The sequence below is a fragment of the Panthera onca genome, chromosome C1 (assembly GCF_046562875.1).
Source record: "Panthera onca isolate mPanOnc1 chromosome C1, mPanOnc1 haplotype 2, whole genome shotgun sequence".
In the NCBI taxonomy this organism is placed as follows: domain Eukaryota; kingdom Metazoa; phylum Chordata; class Mammalia; order Carnivora; family Felidae; genus Panthera; species Panthera onca.
The window spans coordinates 18532083-18554587 of record NC_138346.1 but is presented as its reverse complement, the minus strand read 5'-3'; the positions used below and the strand labels follow the sequence as shown (position 1 = coordinate 18554587).

At 57.7% G+C, this 22505-nt stretch overlaps 1 protein-coding gene across 13 annotated transcripts in view; it reads left to right on the top strand.

Moving 5' to 3' along the window:
* Window positions 1–22505, top strand: part of SPEG (striated muscle enriched protein kinase) — a 56982-nt gene that overhangs the window by 8052 nt on the left and 26425 nt on the right. For 2 of the 13 annotated variants that reach the window (XM_060623709.3, XM_060623722.3), the window contains exons 2-10: window positions 1606–1635; window positions 2222–2311; window positions 2395–2731; window positions 5577–6880; window positions 8709–8852; window positions 9160–9342; window positions 18559–18734; window positions 18969–19057; window positions 19953–20128. In XM_060623709.3, coding sequence (XP_060479692.3) covers window positions 1606–1635; window positions 2222–2311; window positions 2395–2731; window positions 5577–6880; window positions 8709–8852; window positions 9160–9342; window positions 18559–18734; window positions 18969–19057; window positions 19953–20128 — 2529 coding nt within the window. The other 11 variants (XM_078450854.2, XM_060623715.3, XM_060623724.3 and 8 more) reach the window with 11 other exon arrangements.

The following is a 22505-nucleotide window of genomic DNA, read 5'->3' as shown; positions in this document are numbered from 1 at the left end:
AGGGATCCGCGCCGAGCGCAATAAATTCCCTAAGCCCTGCCCTGTCCTCCGCGTACCCGGGCCTCCTTCCTGCATTCGTGAGGCTCCGGCCCTTGGGGGACCTTGCCTTCTGCTCCCCCATCACCCTCCCCGCCCGCTTGACACCTATTTCAGGTATCTGTCCTCACCCACCTACCCCCCCCCCCCCCAAGCAGGAATCTGTGCCCTCGTCCCTCCATCTCCCAGTCATCCAAGCACCCCACCCCCCACCCCCCCTCTATTCCTTCACGTCAGTCAGCTTCCTATTTTATCCCCTAGCTTCTATCTCGGGGGGTGTCGCTCAGGTCTCCAGTCCTGTGAGCCTCTGTCAGAGTCCCAGCATTTGACCCACAGCTTTGCTGTCCTCTCTCTCCTTCCTCCTCTGCTCCTCCCCAGAGCCAAGCTGGGTAGCCAGCCTGGAGCTCCTGCTGGGAGGGCTGAAAGGCAGGGAAGAGTGGAAACATTCCCTACTGGGGAAGCTGGCTGCCCTACGTCTCTGTGCATTAACCCCCCGCCCCACCCCAGCCCCTGGAACGAGTTTCTGTTTAATATAGAGGTTTCGATGGGAAGTAAGGGACATCAGGAGTGAGCCTTCCCCTCAACAATTCATTCTGGCTTTTCTCTTTCAGAAAACCGGCCACTCCCGCCGGGCCTTTGGCCGACTCACCCATGGTGCGTGGACCATGGGCTCCTTGCTCTAGCCCATGCCCACTCCTTTTCTTGGTCCATGTCCCTTCATGAGGCACCCAGGCCCGGAAGACAGCCCATGAGATGTGGGATCCCCCAGTACACATCCATACCCACTCAAGGAGGTGCCCCGTACCCTCTGAGAGAGAACCTAACAATGGCGGGGGAGGGGGGGGGACTCACTAGCACACCCCAACATGGGCCTGGGCTCAGGGTTCTCCATCTGTGGGGCCGAGTGGTGATGAGCTCACTGCCATGCTTTGACAACCAGCACGTGGCTGCTGCTTGTCATAGCACTCATAGAGAAACTGAGGCACAGAACCTGATAGAACCTGGGAAAGTTAAAAATATGCCCAGGAAACTTTGCTTCTCACCTAACCACTGGGCATTGTTGAGGACCACTCAGAAGTAGAAGAGAGGGATCAGGAAGAGGGTAGCTGTCACATCATGATGCAGGACAGGTGGGGAGATTGGTTTGCAAGGAAGGGTCAAAGCACAGCGCAAGTATTTTAAGGAGGGTGGGCCTAACCCCTAATGGGGGGCCTGGGTCTGTGACTGGGCTCAACACAAGCAGATGTATGTGTGTACATGTGTGTGCGTGGCCAGTGGCAGCACCAGTGAGAGTGCCAAGGGTACAGACTTGCTGGGGTAGTTGGAATAACCAGTCTAAACAGGTGTGCTCCCCAGCTGGGCACAGTGGGAGCCTGTAGGCAGTCAGGATGAGAGATGCTTTGCCCATTCCAGGTGCCTCCCTCCCCCTCCCCCATCCCCACAGGGCATTTCTGGGCACTGGGTACCCTCATGCCCCCTCTGTCCTGCCTACCCACCACGCCCTGCACCACAAACGCTCTGATAACAGTCTGTCCATGTCTCTCTCCTGCTGCTCCTATGGAAGCGAAGTTTTCCGCTCCTGCAGAAAGCAAAGTTACGGTAGGAAACTGGCTCCTGCCCTAGCCCTCCACTCCCCTCTCCCTGCCCGGTCCTGGCCTCTCCTCACCCTGCCTCAGCTGCACCCTGATGTGTTCCGGCTGGCTTGGGGTGGAGGACAGGCTGGCCCTGCGGTTGGTCAAGTGCCCTGACAGTACGACTCTGAGGTGACTCCCCTTTGTTCCTGGAGTATTGGAACCCACACTTTAGAGCCTTGGAACCTAGGATCTTGTTATTTGGGGGCTGCACAGGAACCGAAGCTATCACTGACCAGGGAGGAGGGGGAGGGCTGAGACCCTGGTAATCCATTAAGTGGCTGGGAGGGGGGATGGTAGGTGGCTTTGAGAGCACTACCCGGGAGGCAGGGGTGAGTAGCCAGGGGCGCAGAGGTGAAGCCACGGGACTGGCCTGAGCAGCCCAGGAAGGGCAGGGGGACGTGGGGGAGCAAAAGAGGGGAGAAGATAGGTGTGGAAGCCGTGCTGGTGGTAAGATGGAGCCTGCTGGGTGGGGGGGAGGCGGGAGGAGACACAGGGAAGAGTTGGAGTCAGAGGGAGGAGGGCCCTGCCCACACAGACCCCTTCTTCTCCAGACTCGGAGACGGGCGAGGATGACATCAGCGATGTGCAGGGGACCCAGCGCCTGGAGCTTCGGGATGACGGGGACTTCAGCACCCCCACGGGTGAGCTATCTGGGCTGCTCTAAGAGCAGGCAGGCGGGCTTCCTACAAGAGGTGCCCGGGCTTCACCGTGCTCCTTTCTCTAGGGGGCTCCGACACCCTGGTGGGCACCTCCCTGGACACACCCCCGACCTCCGTGACAGGCACCTCAGAGGAGCAAGTGAGCTGGTGGGGCAGCGGGCAGACGGTCTTGGAGCAGGAAGCGGGCAGCAGGGGTGGCACCCGCCGCCTCCCGGGCAGCCCAAGGCAAGCACAGGCAACCGGGGCCGGGCCACGGCACCTGGGGGTGGAGCCGCTGGTACGGGCGTCTCGAGCTAATCTGGTGGGCGCAAGCTGGGGGTCAGAGGATAGCCTTTCGGTGGCCAGTGACCTGTATGGCAGCGCATTCAGTCTATACAGAGGACGGGCGCTCTCGATTCACGTGTAAGTAATGGCCTCACCCAGGCCTGCACTGTTCCACCTCACCATGCTGTCCTGCACTGCCCCTCACCACCCCGTCAGCCTTCATCCCCACCTCCCCTGCACCATCCATCCCTCTGTGCACTTCTCCACCGCCCCTGCTTCCACCCTGGCCCCAGCTACCTACTCTGTCCTCCCACACTTTCCGTCTCCCTCCTGTGCCGTCACCACCCACAGCCTCCTGTTCCCACCGGCCCTGGCTTCCCCCTGCCATCGCCATGGTCTCGTGGACCCCTCTGTCCCTTCCTCGTCCCCTCCAAGATCTCCACTTTCCCAGGGGCCCTCTCTCACCTCGCCCATTCAGGCTCCAGTTGTCCCCCAGATTCCCCCCCCCCCCCCAGGGCCCCCTCCGTGCCTGCTGTCTCAGCAGCTGCTGCCTTTTCTTCTCTCTGCACATTCCTGTTCCCATGTGGGCCTTTTTCTGGGAGGAACGGAACCTTTCCGCAAGGCAGCTCCCGAGAGAGCAGGAGAGCAAGGGAGCAAGAGCGCAGCCGGGAGAGAGAAGAGAGTGAGGTGGTCAGGGAGTAGATGGGGCCAGGGGCCCGGGAAGGCAGGAGGATGTGGGGTGTGTGGGAGGCAGGGGTGGGCAGGGAGGGATGGAGTCAGGGGGCTGGGGTGGAGGTAGAGGGCTGAGTGATGGAGGCTAGGAGCATGTGATGACCTGGTGGGAAATGCCTGTGGGGGGCGGGGCGTGGGAGGGATGAAGGTTGTCGTGGCAGGGGGTGGCAAGGAGCGGAGGTGTTTGGAGTGAGGCATTGGAGCCATTTTTAGAGATTTGGGGGCTGGCAGATAGAGGAGGGAGTGCTATAGTAGAAGAGGGGAGTGGCTGATGGTAGAGGTATTGGGGGACATTTGGGGAGCTGAGAGGGGCCTAACTTGTGATGGGTATGAGTGTGTGGGGGAGGGACCATCATGGAGGAGGATGAAGGAGACTGGTGGAGGGAGGCTGTTTTGAAGGTGGTTGGAATGGCTAGCAGTAGGCAGGGGAGAGGTCTGGGGCAGGGGAGGCTCCCTTGCTTTATCTGGTTGGCATTAACCAGGCACTCCTGGGCCCTGGACTCGCTTTTTCCTTCCCTGCCTTCCTTTGCCAGGCCTCAGCCTAAGCCTGGAGTTGCTATGGCAACTTCAGAGGAACCCATTTCCTTAGCGGTGTCTGTGGTACAGAGGCTGGCCTGGAGCTCAGAACTGCCAGCAAGAGGCCTCCTCTGCTGTCCCCGTTTTCTTTCCAACGCCTTACCCAGTTCCCAGAGGCCATTCATCAGGGACTCTGCTCTCTGCTGTCCCTTCCCCATAGTAAACTCTGCCTCCCTGCAGGTGGCTGGCTGAGATTCTGTTCCCTCAGGACACTGTGGATTGCTCTTCCACCCATCATCCTCCCCTCCCCCCCCCCCCCCACCTTGCAGTCGGAGGTGGGGTCTGCAGTGTGGGTGGCTGACCCAGGTAGGCTGAAACATCCTTACACTCAGGCACCTGCTAGAACTTCTGCTTGTGGCTGGTACCCTATTTCTCCTCCCTTCTGTGCCCTCAGAATCCTAGACATTTGCAGGGAATAAGGGCTCAGGAGTCAGACCGCCTGGGTTTCAGTCCTGATACCAGCCATTTCCTAGCTGTGTGACCTTGGTAAGGCACTTTTCCTCTTTAAGCCTCAATTTGTTCATCTGTAAATGGAAGCAGTAACGCTTCCTATCTCGGAGGATTGTTGTAAGGATTAAGCGGCTCAGTGCACCTTAAGCATATTTAGTCCACGCTTTGGCACACAGTGAGTACTCAATGAGCCATTTTCTAAGTTTTTAGTAAGCTCTCTCCAGTGAGTCAGGTATGATGTTAATATCTCCGATTCCTTTCCTTGCCAATCCTTCTGTTTGATGTGTTCCCCAAGAATCCAGATAGGGGAAACTGAGGCCCAGCTCTTGGGCATCAAAAGCTCTGTGGGTGAGAGGGGTACTCTGAGCTGACCAGCTTATTCCCTCTTCCTCTTCTCCCACACCCCCTCTTCAGGCCCACGCAGTAGTTATTTCTGAGCTGAGTTATTTCGGAGCATACCCCTTTGGGGAGCTTCTGTGCTGGGTGGGAGGAAGGTGGCGGAGGTGGGTGAGGGGGTTCAAAGGATTCAAGGTAATTTTCCCAGAGGCAGGAGGAAGTCAAAGGCCTGTAATGGGGGCAGATTGATCAAAGAGAGTGGGAACCTGGGTATTCTAGTCTCCCACCCCAGGGACTTCAGCTGCCACCTGCTGCGTTGTGTCAGCACTGGCAAGGGGCTTAGGTCTGAGTAGGTGCTAGGTAGTCCCTGGGATAGGGGTGTTGCCCCCCGAAGGCTAGTGCCTATTCTTCTAGAGGCCACTGTGAAAGGGGTATGTCCTGCTAAGGATGGGCAGGGCTGCGGGGGCCAGCTGGGGGCAGGAATGAGTGGGAGGCTGCATTCCTGAGAGGGCCCCTCCCCATCCAACCCTCCTGCCTTTCTTCACCATCCTTTGGGTCCTAAGCTCATTCTTTTCTCTCCCACCGCTCCGTTCTGTTTTTGCTGTTTCCCAGCTTCCGGGGCTGGGGGGAGGGGACTGGCCAGAGCCCGGGATGCTGAGTCTGTACTTGGGCCCAGCCACCAGACCAGTCTTCTGGTGCCAGGGCAGCCAGCCTCTCCCCAGCACCTGCTATGGCTGTGCCTTCCTCTTGGGGGGAGGGGGCAGAGGGTCTGACCCATGTCACCCCCAAGCCTTCCCAGCATGCCCCACCGTCCAATTCCTATGACGAGCTGAAGGTCTAGGAGGGGAGATCCCTAAATCTTCCACCCCTCTTCCTCTTGGTTCTGCAGCAGCGTCCCTCAGAGCGGATTGCACAGGGAGGAGCCTGATCTTCAGCCTCAGCCGGCCAGTGAGGCCCCGCGTCGCCCCGCCCTACCGCCTCCCTCCAAATCCGCGCTGCTGCCCCCACCGTCCCCTCGGGTGGGTAAGCGGCCCCCGCCGGGACCCAGCGCCCAGCCCCCCGCCACCCCCACATCGCCCCATCGGCGCACGCAGGAGCCTGTGCTGCCGGAGGACGCCACCGCAGAAGAGAAGCGAGGGAAAAAGTCCAAGTCGTCGGGGCCCTCGCTGGCGGGCACGGCAGAGTCCCGGCCCCAGACACCACTGAGCGAGGCCTCTGGCCGCCTGTCGGCGCTGGGCCGCTCGCCCAGGCTGGTACGTGCCGGCTCCCGCATCCTGGACAAGCTGCAGTTCTTCGAGGAGCGACGGCGCAGCCTGGAGCGCAGCGACTCGCCGCCGGCGCCCCTGCGGCCATGGGTACCCCTGCGCAAGGCCCGCTCACTGGAGCAGCCCAAATCCGACGGCGGAGCGCCCTGGGGCACACCCAGGACCTCGCAGGAGGAGCTTCGGGCGCCGGGGGGCAGCGTGGCCGAGCGCCGCCGCCTGTTCCAGCAGAAGGCGGCCTCGCTGGACGAGCGCACGCGGCAGCGCAGCCCGGCCTGTGACCTTGAGCTGCGCTTTGCCCAGGAGCTGGGCCGCATCCGCCGCTCCACGTCGCGGGAGGAGCTGGTGCGCTCTCACGAGTCCCTGCGCGCCAAGCTGCAGCGGGCCCCGTCCCCCCGAGAGCCTGGCGAGCCCCCGCTCTTCTCCCGGCCCTCCACTCCCAAGACCCCTCGGGCCGAGAGTCCCGCCGCCGCCCAGCCACCCCCTCTGAGCGTCACGGGGAAGCTCGGGGACGAACAGGGGAGGCCCAGGAGCCGCGGGCCGGCGGGCAGGACAGAGCCGGGGGAAGGCCCGCAGCAGGAAGTCAGGCGCCGGGACCAGTTCCCGCTGACCCGGAGCAGAGCCATCCAGGAGTGCCGAAGTCCCGTGCCGCCCCCCGCCGCCACCGATCCCCCGGAAGCCAGGACGAGAGCGCCCCCGGGTCGGAAGCGGGAGCCCCCAACGCAAGCCGTGCGCTTCCTGCCCTGGGCCACGCCGGGCCAGGAGGGCACTGCTGTGCCCCAGACCTTGGAGAAGAACAGGGCGGGGCCTGAGGCCGAGAAGAGGCTCCGCAGAGGACCGGAGGAGGACGGTCCTTGGGGGCCCTGGGACCGCCGAGGGGCCCGCAGCCAGGGCAGAGGTCGCCGTGCCCGGCCCACCTCACCTGAGCTCGGTAAGGCCTCGGGGAGGGCTGAGAAGGTGCTGAGTGAGACCTGGGTGAGAGGACGTTTGGGGAGAGCGACGCTGCTGGGCAGTTGAGAGGGCGGGCTTCACAGGGAAAGCACCAGGTTCGAGTTTGAGTGAAGGTCTGTGAAGGTCCTTGTGCTGGAACCTGCCTGCTGGTGAGGCGGAGTGCGAGTGTGTTTTGGTGGAGGCTGGGGGAAGCCGAAGAAAGAAGGGTGCCCAGATGCCTGCCACAGGTGCCCTGGGTCCAATGGCCAGCTGGGTCAAGGACCTAACCATGGTGGGAGGCATTGCTGGGAATCTAAGGAGCCCCTCCAAACCCCACTCCTCTGTGGGGGAAGAGATGGAAAGCCGTCTCAATAAATAATGTGTCAGGCCCCTGTTCCAGGCGAGCTTTGGGCCAGCCACCTCTCATCTGTGCCCTTTCATCCCAGCGCCATCCCCTGACCCACCTGTGGCCACTGAGATCTGACCCAGTCGATCACCTCGCTGCCTCTCTCCCATCCTTGAGTCCTTGTGTGGCTGTGCTGACCGTAGATACATGCCAGCCTGTGTGTTGTCTCCCAGTCGTCCTGTGGATGGTGTCCCTGCTCCTAATTCTGCTCACCCTGAACATCAACTCGGGGTCCACTCCTGGATGGAGGCCTAAGAAGCCATCCTTGACTCACTCGCACCCCCTGCTGCTTCCCCAGGCCAGGTGCCTCGGTTCACTGCTCCCAGGACCCTCGTCAGAGTTGCTTTCGTTTCACTTACCACCTTGTGTTTTTCTTCATCACAGTTAATTTATTTTTAATTTAAGTATTACCATCTCAAAGTTTTAAAAAATAATTAGGTACCTGTCCATTGCCCTATTGGCCACATTATTGCATACCGCAATACAGGTGTCGTATTAACTGGGAGCTTAGGGATGTTGCTTTATTTTAATTTGTATGTCAGCTGTGTAAGATGTTGAGTGTTACTAATCAGCTCCACCTTGCAGATAACAGAGCTGAGGTGCAGAGAGGTTATATCATTTGTCCAAGGTTATGGAGCTGGAAAACAGTGTGATTGGGAGTCTCGCTGCTCTTTTGGCTACCTACGCTGTGCTTTGTTTGCTTAAAGAATGTCAGAGTTGGGCCATTCTGGTAGAGGGATCCACTGCAGTGGGGTTGGAGGATATATTCGTGCGTACAAGCTTCCTGGAAGCAGGGAGTGCTTCTTCTTTCTTGTTGTATTCCTGGTACTCATACAGACCTTAGTGCACTGTAGGTACAGTATTACTGTTTGGTGGATGGTCAGAATCAAAGCTGATTTGAGAGGCATCTCAGACGGCTGCTGGACCCACGTGCTGCTCCCTCTTGAATCCGGTGGCATCACTAATTTGGCAACTTACCACATGTTGTCCTGTGACAGCGGTATTACTGCTTAAGGCTTGGGTTGCTGTTAGCTTGTACTCGGTCTCCTTGGCAGCTGGGAACACCTTGTGCACTCAGAGCACTTCCTAAAACAGGGCCTGATCTACCACCCTTGATGACTGATTTGTGGAAAGACGTGCAAGACTTCTTCCAGAAACCACAGTCGCTGTGGCTGAAGTTGAGAAGTCAAGCTAATGTGGAGTCCTGGCTGCCCTGTCCTGTTTGAGAACCTCTCTTCTGTCTTTTCCTCCCTGTTTCAGGACATTCAGGAGTGAGAACCCTTGTTCCCCAAACCCCACCTTCCGGAAGCCCTTCTCTCTGGGTTTGGCTTTCTAAGATACAAGGCTGTCACGATCCCCTGTCCCCCTGAGTCACCCCCACAGGGACCATGTCCCCTTACCTCGTCACCCATGTCTCCGGCAGAGTCTTCAGATGACTCATATGTGTCCGCTGGAGAAGAGCCCCTGGAGGCCCCTGTGTTTGAGATCCCTCTGCAGAATGTGGTAGCGGCTCCAGGGGCAGATGTACTGCTCAAGTGTATCATCACTGCCAACCCCCCGCCCCAAGGTGAGCTCCAGGGCTGGGGCCAGGCTAAGGTTGAGACAGGGAGCGGGAGGTCCCCCGTCAGTCCTCGGAGGGAGGGGAAGGGGAGGAGGCACATCTGCCCCATGGGGCTGGCTGGACTCCTGTGTGTGTGTTAGGGGAGTTTTCCCAGAACCCCCTGGGAGGAGAGAGGGCAGGCCTGGGCTTCTGTGAGTGAGGGGGCAGTCCTCAGGATTCCCTAGGGTTTGGGCTCTGTGTGGGGTGAGGGGAGATTTGCTCCAGTGGACTACTGTGGGCCATGGCATCCAGTCACTCCGCTCCTTCCTCACAGTGTCCTGGCAGAAGGATGGGTCTGCGTTGCGCAGCGATGGCCGCCTTCTCATCCGGGCTGAAGGAGAGCGGCATACCTTGCTGCTCCGGGAGGCCCGGGCGGCTGATGCCGGGAGTTACACAGCCACCGCCACCAACGAGCTGGGTCAGGCCCGCTGTGCTGCCGCGCTGGCCGTGAGACCTGGTAGGGAGCCTGTGGGGCCCCGGGCGGGATGAGCCGTGACCCTTCCCACTCCCAGCCCAGAGCTCAGGTTCTCGACCAGCGTGCACAGTCTGTTCTTAGATGTCACCTGCTCTGGTGGAAGCATTCTAAGTGGCCCAGTCTCAGAGCGGGGGCCGCGTTCCCAAAGGCACACACCAGGCCGGCCAATTCATGAAGTCACTGAAATTTGTCTTTACGTATCCTCTAAAAGCCATCCTCCGGTGACATTTCCCTGAAAATGGTCCTGTGGGGAAAGCAACTTATCCTTGAGTCTCAGAGAAGAAGAACCTCCCAGGTCAGAGGGCTTAAAAGCCATCAGGAGCCTTCTGAGGTCTGAAGTAAAAAGAGACCCTTCCCCACTCCCTCGCTCCTGTTGAACCCAAAGCCCTAAAGAGGAGGCAGCTGAGAGCACTGCTCTGGAGATGGCTGTGGCTCTGGCTGCTTTGTTTTCTCACTTGGTGTTGGACTACTTCCTTTGGGTGTAAGCCCGGTTTCTTTCAGGTTCGGGGCAGGGCCAGCCTGGCGTCAGTGTGTGTGGTTGGTTCTACTCATTCAGGTTGATGGGCCCAACAGTGTGCTGATCCTGGGCAGTGGGGGAGGGGTAGGTGAGGCTGGGTAGAAAGGAAAGACACAGACTCCATCCTCAAGGATGTTACCATTGGGTCACCAAGCTTGATCAGAGGACCTAGGTTGGAGGACACTGCAGGGCAGAGGAACCCAGGTCCTAGAACACGGAGCAGAGCAGTCAGTCAGTGTTATGGGATGCTGGATTGAGAGGCAGATTTACAGCGGCAGCGGGAGGGGCTGGGCATGCCTGGAGGGGGAACAGCACACGCTGTTCTGTCCCTTTCTTTCACTCAGCTCGATAGGAGACAGGATTACAGAGCCTGTCTTGCTGTGGTCCCGGGGCTCCCGCACTTTTCACCATAACGGTGATTTTGGTGGGATCTGCCCTGAACCCCAGTCCTGCATTAGATCCTTTTGTTTGCACCTGTCTGGCTTTGCAGACCAGCAGGTCTTCGTCTGCCTTAGCATACACACCCCTCCCAGGAGCCCGTGTTTAATCTCTCTCCTCACCCCTCCCACCACGCTGAATCATGCCCGGCCCTCCATGGCACGTTTCCGGCCTTCCATCACCTCTGGGATCTGGCTTCTGACTCAGCTCCCAACTCTCCTCAGGGGGCCTGGGGCTGGCTCCAGGACTCTGGTCAATACCTGGCTTGGGCTGGGATCTGGTAAGGGGGTGGGGGGTGCCCCGCTACTGGCTTGTGGCCATTTGGGAGCCTTTTAAGGTTGGGAAAGAGGCTTGGGGCAAGGCAGCTGTCAGCACTTGACTGGGAGCTCTGTGTTTGTTGCACTGAACCTCCCTGTGCTTTGGTTTCCTCATTTGTAAACCAGAGATAATTATACCATCTTCACGAACAAAAGTAAATGTGTGAATGAGCTTTATGAACTGTAAAGCTGTAGACAAACATTAACTGTTAGCGTTATTAAGGGGTGCCGTTGTGCACAGGAGCTCAGGTCTCCACGAGCCTCCAGAAAGCTGCCTTTTCCTTTTCTGACCATTCTCCAGACTATCTGTGCCCTGGGGCCTCCTTCCCTGCTCTTGCCAGGCCTGCAGCCCCAGCCCCTCTATATTTCCCAGTGTTTGGGTCCTCAGCCTATGGTGGCATCTGTCTGCCCACCTCCCGCCATGGGGAGTCAGAAAAGCTTCATCTCATTAGTCAGCCACTAGTCAGTGTCTTTGTCCCCGGAGAGCAGCCCCCGTAAGTCATGCTGACTCGGCCCCAGGACTCCCTTGGCAGAAGCAGACTTTCTTCCCCTACAAGGCACTGTTTGGTCCAGAGTGGTTGGACAAGGGCCAGTGGACCTGGAGAGCAACAGAGTGGCTGGAACGATGGGGTGGCACGACGTTTGGCCAGGGCGGGGTCCCGGGCCTGGACTGTGTGCAGTGAGGGGGCGGGGCTAAGGAAGAGTGTCAGGCAGCGTGGCAGTGTGGCTGCCTGCAGGGCGGTGGGAGCCCGCCCAGGGAGGGGGTGCGTAGTGTCTGGTAGGAAGCGGCCTCCTGGAACCATCTCCCTTTCTCGTTCCTTAACCACCCACCCCAGGACCCTGGCAACCAGGGCTGACTGTGCAGTGCCCTCTTGGCATGCCCACCCCAAAAGGGCCTGTTTTGGAGAGCCCACAGATCTCAGTTCCCGGTTGGGAACCATGGGAATTAGGGAATGGGTAACTGGGCAATGTAGTTGCTCGAGTGCTGTGGTTTGAGGGGCAGGGTCTGGTTCTCTTCCACTCCGGCAGCCCCACCCCGGCCCCATGTCCCTTCCAGCCTGCCCCAGCCCACTGGGTACTGCTGAGACCACAGTCGTTCTCCCGGAGGGCGTGTGTGTATTGCAGCGGGTGGTTGGGGAGTGTGAGAAGTATGCTTACCTGAAGTGAAGCATTCTCAGCTGCCTGCATCTGTCACACAAGCATCTATTGAGTACCAGCTGGGTGCCAAGTTCTACATCTCTCTGAACAGTTTTTTGTGTGTTTGGAGAGTGTCCTTTCACATCTCCTCTCTTACTTGAGCTACATTGCACCGTATATACCCCTTGGAGAGGTACATGATAGGTGGCGATGTTCCCATTTGACAGATAGGAAGACAGAAACAAGGAGAACGAAGTGACGTAGAGCCAGCGCTAGGCCAGCAGCCTTTACTGAGTACCTGCAATCTACCTAGGAATGTTGTAAGCAACAGGTGATCTGGGGTGATGGAAATAAGCTTAGGTGGATAGCAAATGAAAAGAACAAGGAGTTAGCTTCTAGTCAGTGCTTCATATGTACCAGGGCCTGTGTTGATTGGCTTATCACATTTACTCTTGTCCCGGGAGGTAGGTTCTATTATTATGCCCACATTACACATGAGGAAGCTGAGACTTGGAAAACTTGAGCAAATTGCTCTGGAGAAATGCTGATCAATAGAACTTTCTGTGGTGATGGAAATGTTTTATATGTGCACCATCCAGTATGGTGGCCACTAGCCACATGTGGCTGTTGAGCCCTTGAAATGTGTCTAGTGTGACCAAGGAAGTGATTTTTCTTTTCATTTAAATTAATATACGCATAAGGAGTCTCAGGTGGCTAGTGCCCTCCCTGTTGGGGTGCTCAGCTCTAGGAGCAGATGGTCAGTTGGGGGCTGGTCATGCTTTGAAGCCCTGTCCCTGGATCTCCCAAGCCTACACTCCTTACCATCACCTTCCCTGCTACTCTGAACAGGTTCAAGGTGAAGGTAGAATTGTGCTCGTGAGCTCACACCGGGTTGGGGGGGGGTGGTCAGAGACTGCTGATGCCCTCTGTGGGTGGGTCAGATGGGGGGGTTCTCTCCTTCCTCTCTTGACTCCCCATCTCTGCTGTGGCTGTGGTCCAGCACCTCAGGCTCTGACAGGAGGCCCTTTGGGTGCTAGTCAGGACAAAAGGGGACATGGGGGCTCCATTCTGCTTCCTTCCGTCCTCCCTCAAGCACAGGTCTTGTGTATTTGAGCCCAAGGTTCTAGCATTTTCCAGCTGAGGCCTTGGCCTCTTCATGTTTCCTTGTCTGCCCACAGCTTCCTCATCTGTAAGGTGAGGGTCCTTATATCTACTGGGCTATTTACTTGGTAAGATTTATGAGGCTCTGTGGGGTGAGAATGTAGACAAGGACATTTGGGCCAGAGGATATGGCTTTTCAGGGCTCATTCTGGTCCTACCATATGATTGACACTGTCGCAACAGAATAGAGTTTGGCTATAGCGGGTCATGAGGACAAAAGGAAAGGCAAGAGTGTCTGCTCCTGCCCCTTCTCCTGGCCAGGGCTGCTGCAGAGTTACGGCGTCTCCCCTGTGAAGGCAGAGGCTGCCGAAGGAGGGGATCTTGGAATGCCGTGTGACCCCATTGTCCATCTTTGAAGGGGGGTTGGATAGCATCTAAAAAAGCAGTGTGGTCCCTTGGCCAGACTCAGCCCTTCCTCCCCACTCCTGTCTACCAGGAGCAGGTTGGCCGTGATGGGTGTCTGCCCAAGGCTGCTTCCTCAGAGTGGGGGCTGTCACACTCAGCCCATGAGAAGAATGGGGACTTAGTCTAACATGAGTGCCAACCCTCTGTCTAACACAGAGCAACCCCAAATAGTCACATGTAGGGAATTAACTGTTTCTATGGTGAGGTCAGGCCGACCGTGTGAAATTCTCTCTGCCCCCTTTTTTTTTTTTAAAAAAATTTTTAACATTTATTTATTTTTGAGAGAGAGAAGAGCATGAGCGGGGAAGGGGTAGAGAGAAAGGGAGACACAGAATCCGAAGCAGGCTCCAGGCTCAGGGCTGTCAGCACAGAGCCTGACACGGAGCTCGAACTCACAAACTACAAGATCATGACGTGAGCCGAAGTCAGATGCTTAGCCAACTGAGCCAACCAGGCGCCCCAGTTCTCTCTGCTCCTTGTCCCTTGGAAACCAAAACAGAAACCTCAGTGCTGCTCTTCTGCTTTGGAAGGGGCAGTACCCATGACAGCACCTGTGCCTTCCCAGCCACAGGCTGGCCTGTATCCTCCTTTTCCCTCAGCCTCTCTGTCTTCCATGGTGGCCTGACCACAGCAGACATTTAAAGGCATCACCTCTGGAGGAGCCCACTGAGACAGTGCCCGTGGAGAACGGACTACGAATAATGGCTGGGCCATGTTTGAGTGTTTGTTAAGTCCCACATGTCATGCCCTCCCTCGGAAACCTCGAGGGAGCTGCCCTTTGCCTTGAGAGTGAAGGCCACTCCCCGGAAGCTGGCCTCCGCCATCTGGCCCCGAGGATGACCCGAAGGTGGCTGGAGGCCGCTGAGAGGCTGAGAGAGGCACCTACTCTAACGTGGTCAGGTCTCTCTCCTTTCACTTTTACCCAGTTTTGTAAGCAAGTTGAGCTGCAGTGGTCTGCATGTCCTTTTTTTCTCCGAATATTTGCTCACACAGTTTCCTCCTCAGGAAAGACTTTCCCCCTTTTCCTTCTTCAACCAAAAATTTTTTTTTAATGTTTATTTATTTTTGAGAAAGCGACTGAGGAAGGGGCAGAGAGAGAAGGACAGAGGATCCGAAACAGGCTCTGTGCCGACAGCAGAGTCCAATGCAGGGCTAGAACTCGTGAACCGTGAGATCGTGATCTGAGCCGAAGTCGGATGCTTAACTGACTGAGCCACCCCAGCACCCCTCAACCAAATTCATAATTCCAATAATACCCCTTCCCTCAGTTACCCTGTCTTCCCTGAGTCCAGAGTAATCTGCTCTCTGCACTCCCGTGGCTCTGATCTGCCCTTTTCTTGCCACCTTATTCGTGCTCACTAGACTAGTTGTGTATGTGTCTCAGTTGTCACCCTTATCAGGCAGAAGGCTCCTAAAATCATGACCATGCTTTGTCCACTTCTCAGATATCGTAGCCACACCTGGAGGCCCTCCTGGCTAGTCTGGGGCTATGTGGACCGCAGGGATTGCATGTGAGGTAGCAGTGTGGGGGGAATCAAAATCCATGTGACTGTCTCAGTCCCTGGAACAGCCTGGGTGACACGCAGAGGCTGGGTGGGACATGCATCTGCAAAGGGTACTAACGAAGATCTGCCTAAGCATGGAGGTTGGGATGGCAGAAGAAACCATGGGGCAGCGGTCTTTACAGTGTGGTCCCCAGACCAGCAGCATCCGCATCACCCTGGGAATATGGTAGAGATGCACATTAACATACCCCCTCCCTCAGAAACTCTGGGGGTGGGGCACCTGGGTGGCTCAGTCAGTTAAGCGTCAGACTCTTGATTTCAGCTCAGGTCACGATCTCACAGTGTGTGAGTTTGAGCCCCACATCGAGCTCTGTGCTGACAGCAAAGAGCCTGCTTGGGATTTTCTCTCTCTCTGCTTTCCCCGGCTGGCATGCACATGCACATGCCATGCATGCTCTCTCTCTCCAAATAAATAAATAAACTTAAAAAAAAAAAGAAAAGAAACTCTGGGGGTGGGGCTCAGCTATCTGTGGTTTAAGCTCCATCCTGATGCACCATGAACTTTGAGAACCACTGCTGTAGAGTCAGGAACCTTGCTCAAGGTGGGAGGCCAGGTGGTCCTGTGGGAAGCACTTGGGCTATTCAGATCCCTGCCCTGATAAGTGGCCAAGTAAGGTGAGCTCACCTCTCAGGGTTGTTCTTCCATGAAGATCACAGGGGTCCCTAAACTTTCATGTGCATAAGAATCACCTGGCATGCTTTTTTTAAAATGTATTTTCCTGACCCCCATTTTAGGACATCTAATTCTTCAGAGTAAGACCCAGGAATTTATAGATTAAACAGGCTCCCAGGTGGTCCTGATGTGGGTGGCTGAAAAGCCCTGGTGTAGAAGGCCTTTCATGTAGGTGACTGTGACTATATTTATCCTTAGAACATCTCAAGGGATGTTGGGACCAGTATTGAGCTGGATGCACGGGTCTGGGGAGGCTCCCTCACAGTGGTATTTTCATCAAGTGAGTCTGACCTGGGAGCAGTGTTGAAAGGCCACACGTGTGCACAGAGTCGGCATGTTTTGGGGTGGTGGGGTGTGTAGGGGCAGCACTCATGTGGCAGCACCTAACCAATATGTGCATATTAGGTTATACCCACTTCCTGGCTGGTATAAGAATGTTTCCCACCGTGAGAGCCAGGCTTGTGGGTGGAGCAGGACTGGCTACAAAGATGGTCTGGGTGGTGGGATCAGTAAGAAGTGGGGTGGCACCAGAGCCTGATGTGGAACCCCAGAGGTTCTGGGAGCTGGAGACAGATCCTTGCTCAGTGTCTCCGGGCAGCCTCAGGACCTTGATTCACCTGGTCGCTGGATGCCCTCAGGGTGCAGTTCCCCAAAGCCACCACCAGGGGTCTCTGAGGCTCCCTGCAAACCTTGCCAATCTGCTTTAAGTCTCTGCTCTCCCTTCCTGGGCCCCTGAGCGCCTGCAGCGCCATCCAATCTCGAGGTGACCTTGGAGGTCACCAGGCACCACAGAGAGGAGGGGGCTCCCGCTTTCAGGGCCCATGCCTGTGGTCTCAGCATCAGCTGGTGGCCAGGGCCCGGGCAAGATGTTCTCCAAATGCCATTCCGACTTGCCTCCCTACCCCCACCTCAAGGCAGCCAACCTGAATGGTGGGTGCCCCTCCTCTGCCAGTCCCCTCCTCCTTCTTCACTGGCAGTGCCGGGAAACACAGGTCATGGCTTGGGAATGTGGCCCTGGGTTGTGGGGGGGGGGGGGGTGATAGGAGGAAGGAAAAGGACATGTGACTTCTCCTCAACAGCTCCCCTGTTCTGCTGCTGATCTCCAAGCCCTTTCCCCAGCCCTGGTACAGAAGGATGCTAGTTGTGGGGCATTACGGGGAAGCAGCCCCTGCCTCGTGACTGTTGGTCCTGGTAGAGCTGACAGGGTGAGGGACAGTTGCCAACAGGTGCCCCTGATAGAGCCTGAAGGAGGAGGGGTGAGTGCAGGCCCGGTGCCCCTGGGTGGTACAGGGCCAAACCTGCCATGGCAATAGTGGGGAGGCAGAGGTGGTATTCTGGGCCCCCTCAGATTGAGGAGGGTATTTCTGGGAAGAGGCTGAAGGTCCTGACAGTTCCCTGATTCTCAGCACCAGAAAAAACAGGGTATGGCCTGGCTCCAGGATTTGAAGCTTGTCAGCACATTCCCACGTGGGGAACAAGGGGCGTCATAGGGGCCATTTGCCATCGGCCCCTCATCTGGTGGGTATGTCAAAGTGAACGGGTAAGGGCAAGCATCTTAGGTGCTGCAGTGAAGATAGCACCCCCATCTTTCCCTGGGGACTGAGGCCCCCGCACTTTGAGTCAAGGTACCACCGAGGGGGCTTTGCTCTTGTCAGGGTCTAGAAACTGTAAAGAGAGAAAAGGCAGGTCCTGCTGCTTGGGAATGAGCAGGGTGGCTAAATCCAGCCTGGCTGCGCTCTGCCCCTCCCCTCTCCTCCCCCTCTACTCCAGGGCCCGCACTGCTTGTGGTCTTAGCAGGCACCACCTTCCCAGCCAGCTGCCTGCCTGCCACCGAGCCTGTCCCTGCCCTGCCAGCCCCCACCTCCTCCTTCCCCTCCTTGGGCTCCTTCCCCTCCCCCAGGCCCTCGGGTGTAGAGCCTCCGAGTGAGTGGGGCTGGGCAGGCTGGGATCTTGCTCCCTGGGGAGCTGGGTGGGGTGGGCAGTGGGCAGGCAGCAGGAGGGCCTGGTGCCAGGGCAGAGCCTTCAGGACAGGCACAGCCTGGGGTCTGTGTGCAGAGTCTCGGGTGAGTTGGGGTGCGGCCCTGTGGGGGGGCTGGGCCACAGGGGCTTGGGGTGGGGGAACCAGGAGGAGGGGCCAGGGGGCTGTGGTGGATTCATGTCTGTATTTGGTAGTCGGATAGGAGCCAGCTCAGTGAGGCTGGGCCCCTGGCCAGTTGCAGGAGAGGGCGTCAGGGCCCTGGGGACACCCCTCCCCCAAAGCAGACACTCGTGCCCCCCTCCTCTCCCAGTCTCAGCTGCCCTTCTCTGTGGATCACTCAAACTGCTTTTCCATCCCCTGAGAGTTTTGGGGTCCATGCTCTAGGGCTGGGGCCAACAGGTGCCCCTGGGGTATTTGGGGCAGGAAGCTGAGAAGGGAGAGGGGGAAGGGCAGGCTGGACAGTGCCGCCTCATTGGCCCTGGCACTGTCCCGATGGGGCTTGTCTGAGGTGTGTGTTCCTCTGCACCAGGCCCAGCTCACCCAAGAAACGGGTCCCTGGCTGTACCACTCTGGGGACCATCTGCATTAGGAACCTGCAGTTCCATGCCAGGAATGTGGGTTCCCTGCTCCAGTAGAATTCTAAGCCTCCTTTCGGGCCCAGACGGCAGCCCCTCTGGTGCCTGAATGCCTTGTCCCAGGCCATTGCCTATGGTTCTCCCCCCCGGGAGGGTCAGCAGCGTCAGTGTTAGGAGAGCCTGTGGCAGAGCAGGATTCATGGGCTCAGGGACAGGAAACACCTGAGCAAGGTCATGCAGCAAGCAAGTAGGAACCCCATGAAGTGAAATCAGGGCAGGGCTGGCCTATGTCCTGGGCTTTGCGGGACATTCCAGACCTTATCAGGCCCTTGATCTGGGGCTGATCTAGCCAGCTCTGTCATTCTCTCTGGCCCTTCTTCCCCCGCTGGTGTCTCTTTCTGTGCCACTGTCTCTCTTCTGTCTCTTTTCCAGGAGGGTCCACATCACCTTTCAGCAGCCCCATCACCTCTGATGAGGAATACCTGAGTCCCCCAGAGGAGTTTCCAGAGCCTGGGGAGACTTGGCCCCGAACCCCCACTATGAAGCTCAGTCCCAGCCAGAACCGCCGTTCCTCTGACACTGGCTCCAAGGCACCCCCCACTTTCAAGGTCAGACCGCTGAGTCCAGCCCCCGGGCAACCTCATTCCTTCATGTGTGCCTTTGTTCTTGGGGCCACACCAGGTTTTAGCAAGGCCTAGAGCTTGGCCCCATTAACCCTTCTTACCTGGAGCCAGCCTCTGTCAGCCTAGTGTGGAAGAGGTTTCTGTCCCAGAATCCTCTGGCCCCCAGGCCACATCTGGGTCCTGAATGTCTCCCCTGACACTTTGGGGTCCCCCCTTCAGGTCTCACTTATGGACCAGTCAGTAAGAGAAGGCCAAGATGTCACCATGAGCATCCGTGTCCAGGGGGAGCCCAAGCCGGTGGTTTCCTGGTGAGTAGCAGCCACTGGCCACCACAGGCCAGCTTCCCCCATTCCAGCCTTGGCCCTGGGAGGCCTGGCTTTGGGTTGAGGGGAGTGGACCCTTTGTGGACTTCCCTGTGATCTGCCCAGGGGTCTATCCCGGGTCCACTGGTGCCACTCCCTTAACATGCCTTTGTTCAGGCTCATTCAGGGCTTCTTCTGGGGTAGGGTTTGGGTAACAAAAGGTCTCCTGTCTGTCCATTTGGGGATGAATGGACAGGAGTCATCTCTTGGAGAAGGCTGCCCATGCCCACCCCTATCAGGTGACAGCGGGGTGATTTTCAAGGCCTGCTCTGTTCCCAGACCTGTGCTAGGCCTGGGCATAACAATTTGTATCTGAGCTGGCAGAGCCCAGGGTTAAATGTGGGCCTCAGCTGCACTGCTTCCTCCTGGGTGCATAGAACTTTGATTACTCAGGTCGCTTAGATTCTTATTATTTGGATTCTAGTTTTCATCTGTAATTGATTGTCTGGTCCCCTGTGATTTTTTAACATCGTAAGTTATTTCTTAGCCCTTTTGGGAAGTGAGAAAGCTATCCGTTGGCTATAAATAATAAAAAAAATAAGACACGAAGACAGTTCAGAGCTACCAAGAACGGAAGAGTGTAGTTAGGTTCCAAGGAAGGTTAAGATTCAGGTGGGCAGAGGAGTTCTGGAAGTTCCTGGGGGTGGGGGAGGATCTCAGAGTCAGGGTGAAAACTTGGCCCTGTTAACCCAAGGGTGCTCATGGTCAGTGAGACAGATCTGACAAGTGGACCAAAGACGGGGTGGGGGGTGGAGGAGCCTGCTTGGCTCTGCGGCCCCACTTCCTGGCGCAGGCAAGTCAGGACCTGGGCCCCTAGACTGAGTTCCTGTCCTTCTGACAGGCTGAGAAACCGGCAGCCGGTGCGCCCAGACCAGCGGCGCTTCGCGGAGGAGGCAGAGGGCGGGCTGTGCCGGCTGCGGATCCTGGCGGCTGAGCGGGCCGACGCTGGCTTCTACACTTGCAAAGCGGTTAATGAGTATGGAGCCCGGCAGTGTGAGGCCCGCCTGGAGGTCAGAGGTGAGTGCCTCACGCTCTCCATAAAACCCACCCTGCCCGCCGGCCCTGGCCCCCCCATCCCCAGCCTCTTCCCTGCTCAGATGCCAACTTTCACACAACCTCAGTTAGAGGACGCCAGAACAGAAAGGGCCTTATAAAATCCTGTAATTTGTTGCTTATATTGCAGTTGAATAAACTGAGGCCCAGAGAGGGGAAGTGACTTGCTCAAGGCCACCTGGCAAGTTGTTCAGTGCTTAGTCTACTACGCAGTACTGCCTTCCCTATGCTTAGTCGCACCTGCTCCCTGATATTAGCCAGAGAGAGACCCTACTTCCTGCCACCAGCTGTCCTCTCCACACACCCTTCCAAGCTTTGGTCACCTTGCCCTTTCCAGGCCTCTCCCTCACAAACCCCCTCCCTGCCCCTTTGCCCTCCTACCCATCCCATTGCTGTGCAGAAGCTATTGTGGCTGGAGGTTGCAGTGGGGAGAGTCTGATAGCTGGACCCGTTCCGAGGGGCCCTTGGGGTGACTTGGGCTTGAAGCATTGCCAGGGACCCCAGGGCTGTGAGGGTGAGCAGGGCCATGGAATGTGGAGAGGCCTGGGCCCCCGGAGTTGGGGCATGAGGGCAGGGGGCCTTTCAGGCAATGGGGATAGCAGGCAGGCCTTAGCCAGGCTGCCCTTGGGGGGCTGGTGGTGTTCCTCCCGAGGGCTGGCTGTCAACCTTGCCTTCTACTCACCTTTCTCTGTGGGCAGCTCTTGACTGGGAACCCTTCCTTAGTTCTGCACTCAGCCATCATCCCTCCCTTCCTGGTAGAGGCGAGCTTCTGGATACCACCAGCCCCTGCTGGAGCTTAAACCCTAACAGTCACGGTCACCTTCGCGGGGCCCTCCCTATCTCAGTTACCTGCCCTATGCCTCTTGTTCTTGGAGCTGCCACTCCTTGGTCTCTGAATTCTTCAGCTCTCCCTGCTCCCATTCCCTGGCCTGTTCCTTCCCCTCCAGGGTCTGGCTCTGCCTTGCTTCTCTGTCTTAACCCATGTCTCAGTGCTTCTCTCTCTTTGGGATTCCTCCTGACATCCCCTGGGCTTTGGGTACCCCTGATGCCTTTTCCCTAGTTGCCCACAGCTTCTGCCCACCCAGGAACCCCAGAGACCTCTGCGGTCTCTGCCCGGCCTCTGGCTGGCTGCCAGTCCCCCCATCCCAAGGCTGATCTTGGAGGGAACTGAAAGTGGCAGTGTGCCCTGGCAGTTTTAGAGGCAGGTCTCCACGTAGAGGGGCCCTAGCCAGGTCTGCGTGGTGTGCGTGCCCGTGCGTGCGTGCGTGTGTGCGTGTGCTGCACTAACCTGCCGCTTGCTGACTGAGGTTTTTGTCTGTACACAGGCGAGTGAGCTCAGGGGGCCGACTGCGCTCCCCCCCGCTACCCTCCGAGCCGCGCCCCTGTCTCAGGCACCTCTCGGACCTCGCTGTGTTTCACTGCCTCCTGCCCACAGACCCTGCCGGCCCGCCGGCCTGGACCCTGTCCCAGCTTCCCATTCCCTCCCCTCTCCACCTTATGCAGCATCCTGGGATAGCCCATGGGCCCCTAGGGACCCTTCTTCCCCAAGTGGACCTGTGGCTGGGCAGTCCCCCCATGGACTGAGTGCCAGGAAGGGGCAGCCATGAGGGGTATCGAGACACCCCCCCCCCAACTTCTCCCTGCAGGGGAGCACCCAGCGAGCGCATGTGCTACCGCTGCTACAGGCCCTGTCTGTCTCTCTGTTTGTCTGTCTGTGTGTCTGTGACAGTCAGGGAAGGATGCCTCTGAGCTGGTGTGGGGTAAGGCAGAGCAGGACAGGCCAGGGCATAGCCTCTGCAGGATGGAGGGGCCTAGGAGGGCAGGAGGCTGTTGACAAGAGGCTCATGAAGTGGGGGGCAGTGCACTGACCATTCCAGAAGTGGGTTTCAAATGGCACAACACTTTCTATTTCACAAGAGACTAAAAGCCAGAGGCCTCAGGCCCTATGCTGATGAGGAGGCCTGACCAAGTCCTGCTCTGGGCAGGTTTAGGGCTCATTTGGGGCTCCCCTTTTCACTGTCAGGGCCTGGGACGCTCTGTCTGGAAATGAGGGTGTTAGCCAGGCTTGGCCAAAGAGTGAGGGCCTGCTGTAATGGGTGTGGAGGTATTTGGAAAAAGTTGTTTCTTAGCTCAAATAAAGTCCAGTTTGTACCCAGCTGGTGTGCTGTGTTTTTTTTTTTTTTTTTCCGCCGCCGTCTCTGCCCCTACGTGGCCCTCTCAGTTTCCCTGCCCTTGATTCCTTCCCGCTTCCCCTGAGTCCACCTTCCCTGGCCCAGCTTGCCATCCTGAAGGCAGGCCCTGGAGTTCCTTGCTGTCCTGGCCGGGTGGGCGGGCTTTCCCT